The 6,034-nt window shown below is 36.6% G+C and overlaps 1 protein-coding gene across 1 annotated transcript; it reads left to right on the plus strand.

Moving 5' to 3' along the window:
• Positions 1–475: 475 nt before the first annotated feature.
• On the plus strand, positions 476–2,258 carry LOC143611669 (EP1-like glycoprotein 3). The gene is made up of 2 exons (XM_077085846.1): positions 476–921; positions 1,310–2,258. The coding sequence occupies exons 1-2, from the start codon at positions 523–525 to the stop codon at positions 2,240–2,242; spliced, it is 1,332 nt and encodes a 443-aa protein (XP_076941961.1). The 5' UTR covers positions 476–522; the 3' UTR covers positions 2,243–2,258.
• The last annotated feature ends 3,776 nt before the right edge of the window (positions 2,259–6,034 follow it).

Below are 6,034 nucleotides of genomic sequence, written 5' to 3' on the forward strand. Positions count from 1 at the left end.
ATTCGAGATTAAAGAACTTTGATGCTAATTGGAAGAATCGTGTAATTTGATATAGTAAATCTGTAAGTATGTACATTGTTTCTGTTTTCGTTGACTAGAGTTTGCTTGTTGTCCTTTTATACAATACCGCATTTCAAAAAAATTAAGAAAAAATTATAATTATACACACATCTACAATAATAGAAATATGGAATAATCCAAAAATTATTAGGCTAATCGACTAGCTTATGAAATAAAATGAAAATACTATTTTAAGTATCTGTACATCATCTTAACTACAATTATATGTCCAAAATATTAAATGAATATATGAGGTAATATAAAAATGCCCTTATGAAGGTAATGTCGAGTGCACAACCTACACCATTGGATGGAAAATTGGAAAGTAAGCATCATGCTACCTTTTATGGAGTGGGATGACAACACAATCATGTCTTCTTTTTGTGAGCCTTAGCTTAGCACACTAGAAACACAAACACTAACTATGTGAAAACTACATCCACCCCCCAAGTTATTTCTCTCATGAACATACTTTTCTCACTAGCATTACTCATTCATTTCTCAACTCACTTTCATGGCCATTGCACTACTGATATCCTTCAACTCGGTAGTGAAATTACCGTTCTTTTACCCGGTCTATACATGAACGGGTTTGCTACACCAACAACTGTGCTCAAGACTAGACAAGCGGTGCCTAGCTTTCGTGCTGGGCTTACAGTTGAAGCCGTTGGGGAGGAAAAATATGCTTGTTCGTTTGATGTTTTCCTTGGAAACTTTAAGGTTTGGAGCTCGTCACATTCATCACGGTTTCTTACCACTGAGAAATGTGTGATTGGTCTCACTTGGGACGGGAACTTGAGATTGACAGGTCATAATGATCAATTAGGATGGCAAACCGCAACCTATGGCAAAGGTATAAAGGTAAATTTGGTCTATTGTAGTACATTTGAAGATTTATGAAACGTTTAAATAATCGGTCAGGATAAAATAGATAGCTTTGGAATTTTGATTGAGATGAGTTAATATAAAATAGTTTTGTTTTTCTATTTTGGAATGGTAATGGGTTAGATATGATACCACTTTTGATAATTCCAGTCTCATACCTTAGTATAAGATCATGTCTTGTACATGTTGGTACCGATTACTTATGATCTTAATATTTTGTTAAAATTTATATGTTGGGATTCCCATTTCATACATGCATTAATGACATGTTCAAAAAATAAATCTTACTATCTTGATATGTCTTTTAGATTATTGCAAACAAATTTCTTAAAGACTGAGTACAAGTTGTTTATGAACATTTTAGAGGCTGCAATTGTTAAAGAGTGGGAATCTTATTCTTGCGGATGAATTCAACAACTTTATATGGCAAAGCTTTCAATCTCCCACAGATGTAATGCTTCTGGGACAAACATTATCTGTTGGAACGAAGTTAACTTCCCCGTCTACAAATTCAAATTCTAACTATTCGTTCGAAATTCATCAAGAAAAACTCGCACTTTACTTAAACTCCGGTCAGTCTAAGTACTCATACTGGGAATTCAACCCCAAGAAACCCGCAAACATATCATTCATTAAATTGGCAATGAATGGGTTGCATTTGTTAAACAATAAAAACCACAAGATTGCCCAAATTCCATGCAAAAGACTCAAATTTTTAAGGTTTTTCGCCATTGACAATACAACCGGGAACTTAGGGTTTTATTTTTACTCAAATAAAACACACAAATTCGAAGCCTCGTTCCAAGCTCTTAAAAGGAAATGTGATCAACCGAACGCTTGCAAAGTGAATGAAATTTGTACTTCTTCTAATGAATGTTCAATTTTGAAAATCAAGGGGTTTCATGGTAACTTTTGTGAAAGTTCAAGGGGCAATATGAAAGAGATACGAAGGGTGATGACTGTTTTGAGAGACGTAAACAAGAAGATTGTTAACGCGACAAAGGAATCGTGTGCGGGTTCGTGTGTAAAGGATTGTACATGTGTTGGTGCATTGTTTTCAAGTATGAGTAGGGAGTGTTATTTGTATGGAGAGTTAAGGGGAATGAAAGAGGTTAATAATGCTAGTGGAGAAACAAGTTTTATGGTGAAGGTTAATAATGAGAGTACTGGGAATGGATTGAAGAAATGGGAATTGATTTTGATTGTTGTTGTTGATGGAATTGTTCTTTTTGTATGTTTGGGTGGAATGGGTTTGTATATGTTGTGGAAAAGAAAAAATGTAGCAAATAATAATTAAATTTTGAAATTAGTTTTTTTTTAATACATTAATAGATAGTTGTTGAAACTTGCTTGAAATAATTTAAAATGTTAATAAAACCTCATGATTGTGTACTGCAATTATTTTGGGGAAAAAAAGGTAGACTCAAATGTTGTTTATGTTGTGATTAGAAACGACGGTGAGATAATTTAGTGTTTTATGTGATTCAGGTTTGATTTCTACTTCTAGCATTTATTTCAAAGGCATTTGGTGATATTGAGAGACTAGGCGAGTTGCTGGCTTTCACTGGTTAGATATTTGAACTGAACTGTTTTTTCTCACTGCACTATCGTGCCTTCGGGTGAGTGTTCACAGACGTTAGCCTTAGATGAGAGTATATCATAAATTGCTTAAGTTTAAAAAATATAATTAAATAATATAATGTTTATAATAATAGTTACTACAACAATTATTTGTATAAATTAAAAACATTAGTAACCAACTCAACCACACTAATTTAATGACTAAAAATAATTATACTAGTAATTATTAAATGAACGACTTAGTTTTCTGTTTAGAAACCAAAACCCAATCGATTTCATCTAATTGATTCAGTTTATATCATGTGGTAGATCTTTTAAAAACTGCCACATAGATGTTACATGATTTCTACCGTCTAAGGTCTTTCCTTTTCTTTATCTCGAACTTATAGTTACAAGTATAAATATTTGTTAGTCGAATACACGATACGGCTTAAGACCTTTAGTCTTATATCTCAATCCTCGATTGAACCTTTAGTTCAATTCTTATTTACTTGAAAACCTCTTGTTTAAAAGTAAATTATAAACCTTTAGTTTATACTCAAAACCCGACGTTTCTTCTTCTCCAAGAAACGTAATCTTTCTTTTATTATTTAAGAATACTCTTTATTCATTAAATAATAAATTCATAACAAAGAATATAATTATATATACTTACACACATATATATGAATTCACAATATTCAATAATCATACTTTTATTCATTTCTTTGTTATGTTTTCTTTTCTTTTATCGAGGTATCGAGTATAACTTCGACTTAAGGCTTAAGCCTTGAATATAATATTCAATTATATTGAATTCATTATTACGCCTAACCTTGTTGGCGTTTGGAAATGCTAGGGACTCGAGCAGCACTCCGATGCCGCTTTACTTTGCTCGACACGCTAATCGAGGAATGCCAAATCTTCAACGCTCGAGATTCCTCGCCATTATAACAACACCTTCTTGATTGAGTATGGGTAGAGGGTTGCAAATACTTCGAGGAAACGTTATACACAAACGAAGGATCGTGGCACGCTTATCGAGGCAAATCGTTTATCGGTTCTACAGAGAGGTTAGAGAGAAGTGAGAGCTGTGTTTGGGGTGCCTGGAGTGAGATCCCATGGCCACTATTTATAGACTTCAAATTGGGTCTCATCGCGGTACGCGATGGGTGCTTCAGCAGACCTATCGCGTGCTGCGATATAGGTATGCTGACGCAGATCGTAGACCTGCCACGTGTTAACACGTGGCAGGCGCCGCTCCACGTGGCGGCAGTGTTGCCACGTGGTGACACGTGGCAGCACATGGTGCCACCGTGTGCCACGTGGCACTCGTGTCACACGTTGTCAGACACCCAATCGCGGTACGCCATGGGAGTCTCTTCTGACTCATCGCGTAGCACGATGAGTCAGAAAAAACAGAATTTTTATTTTTAACCCTTAAGTTTGGAATTTGGCAATTTTAGTCCCTAGACTTTGAAAAATTGATACTTTGAACTCGAAATTTTCACGGTGTTACATTCTCCCCACCTTGAAACAAATCTCGTCCTCAAGATTGCTTTACTCGAACAAGTGTGGGTATTTTCTTTTCATTTCTGATTCGAGTTCCCAAGTATATTCGGGCCCTCTACGCGAGTCCCATTTAACTTTCACAATTTTCAAAGTTTTTCTTTTCAATTTCTTTATTTTCAAATCTTCAATTTTAATTGGACGTTCTACGAATTTTAAGTTTTTGTTTATTTCTACGTCTTTCAATGGCATAGTCAGAGATTCATCCTTCAAACATTTACGCAGATTCGAAACATGGGATACATCATGTATTCCTTGCATTTCCTCGGGCAATTGCAAACGGTATGCAACATTGCCGATTCGTTCGAGTACCTCAAAAGGTCCAACGAATCAAGGACTCAATTTTCCTTTCTTAACAAAGCGAACAACGCCTTTCCAAGGCGAGACTTTTAATAACACTTTGTCACTGATATTGAATTCTAATGGCTTACGACGGACATCGGCGTAACTCTTTTGACGATCACGCGCTGTCTTAAGTCGTTCTCGGATTTGTAGAATTTTGTCGGTTGTTTCTTGGATAATCTCAGGTCCAGACAATTGGTTATCTCCGGTTTCAGACCAACACACCGACGTTCTACACTTTCGACCATATAACGCCTCGAATGGTGCGGCTTGAATACTTGTATGATAACTATTATTGTATGAAAATTTCATTAGGGATAAGTGGTCATCCCAACTTCCACCTAAGTCGATTACGCAAGCACGGAGCATATCTTCTAATGTTTGAATTGTCCTTTCACTTTGCCCATCAGTTTGTGGATAATAAGCAGGGCTAAGATTCAATTTCGTACCAAGAGCTTGTTGGAAGCTTTTCCAGAAATGAGACGTAAAACGACTGTCTCGATCAGAGATGATAGACAATGGTACTCCATGTAAAGAAACTATGTTGTTTACATATATACGCACTAGTATATCCATTGAGTACGACTCATTGATGGGTATGAAATGTGCGGACTTCGTTAAACGATCCACAATTACCCATATAGCATTGTGTTGTCGAGCCGTTTTCGGGAGTTTGGTAATGAAATCCATAGTGATTAACTCCCACTTCCAAATGGGAAGTTCGGGTTGCCGAAGCAATCCCGAAGGCTTTTGATGTTCAACCTTGACTTTCAAACATGTCAAACATTTCGCAACATGCGAAGCGATAACCCTTTTCATCTCATTCCACTAATAGTTTGTCTTAAGATTGTGATACATTTTATCACTTCCGGGATGCATCATATGCTTAGATTTGTGAGCTTCGTTCAAGATTTTCTCACGTAACCCTCCAACGATTGGTACCCAAATCCTATTACCGAGTCTAAGGATACCACTGTCACCCTTGACTAACGAGTCAATGGTACCGTTACGTTTTTCATCGGAGATTTGGTTTTCGTTGATTGCTTGCGTTTGCGCGGATTTGATTTGCTCAAAAAGATCAATTTGAAGTTCTAAGCGTAACGCTCGGACTCTTTTGGGCTTCTCATGCTCTTTACGACTTAAGGCATCGGCCACAACGTTAGCCTTACCTTCATGATAAACAATTTAGCAATCATAGTCGTTTAGAGTTTCCATCCAACGTCGTTGGCGCATATTAAGCTCTTTTTGATCAAAGATATGTTTCAAGCTCTTATGATCAGTGTACATGGTAAATCTTACTCCATAGAGATAGTGCCTCCATATCTTTAGTGCAAAGATTATGGCGCCTAACTCTAGATCTTGAGTCGTATAGTTCTTTTCGTGTACTTTGAGTTGTCGAGAGGCGTAGGCGATTACTTTTTTGCGTTGCATTGGTACACATCCCAAACCCGAGTGAGATGCGTCACTAAAGACTACAAAATCCTCAGTACCTTCTGGCAAAGCCAAAATAGGTGCTTGGGTAAGCTTTTGTTTAAGTATATCGAACGCCTCCTGTTGCTTCCTTCCCCATTCATACTTGATATTCTTACGAGTTAGTGAAGTTAAGGGAACGGCGATA

Source organism: Bidens hawaiensis, unplaced genomic scaffold (assembly GCF_021521415.1).
Source record: "Bidens hawaiensis isolate Kalapana, Puna unplaced genomic scaffold, B.hawaiensis_p1.1 tig00031918_1, whole genome shotgun sequence".
In the NCBI taxonomy this organism is placed as follows: Eukaryota; Viridiplantae; Streptophyta; class Magnoliopsida; order Asterales; family Asteraceae; genus Bidens; species Bidens hawaiensis.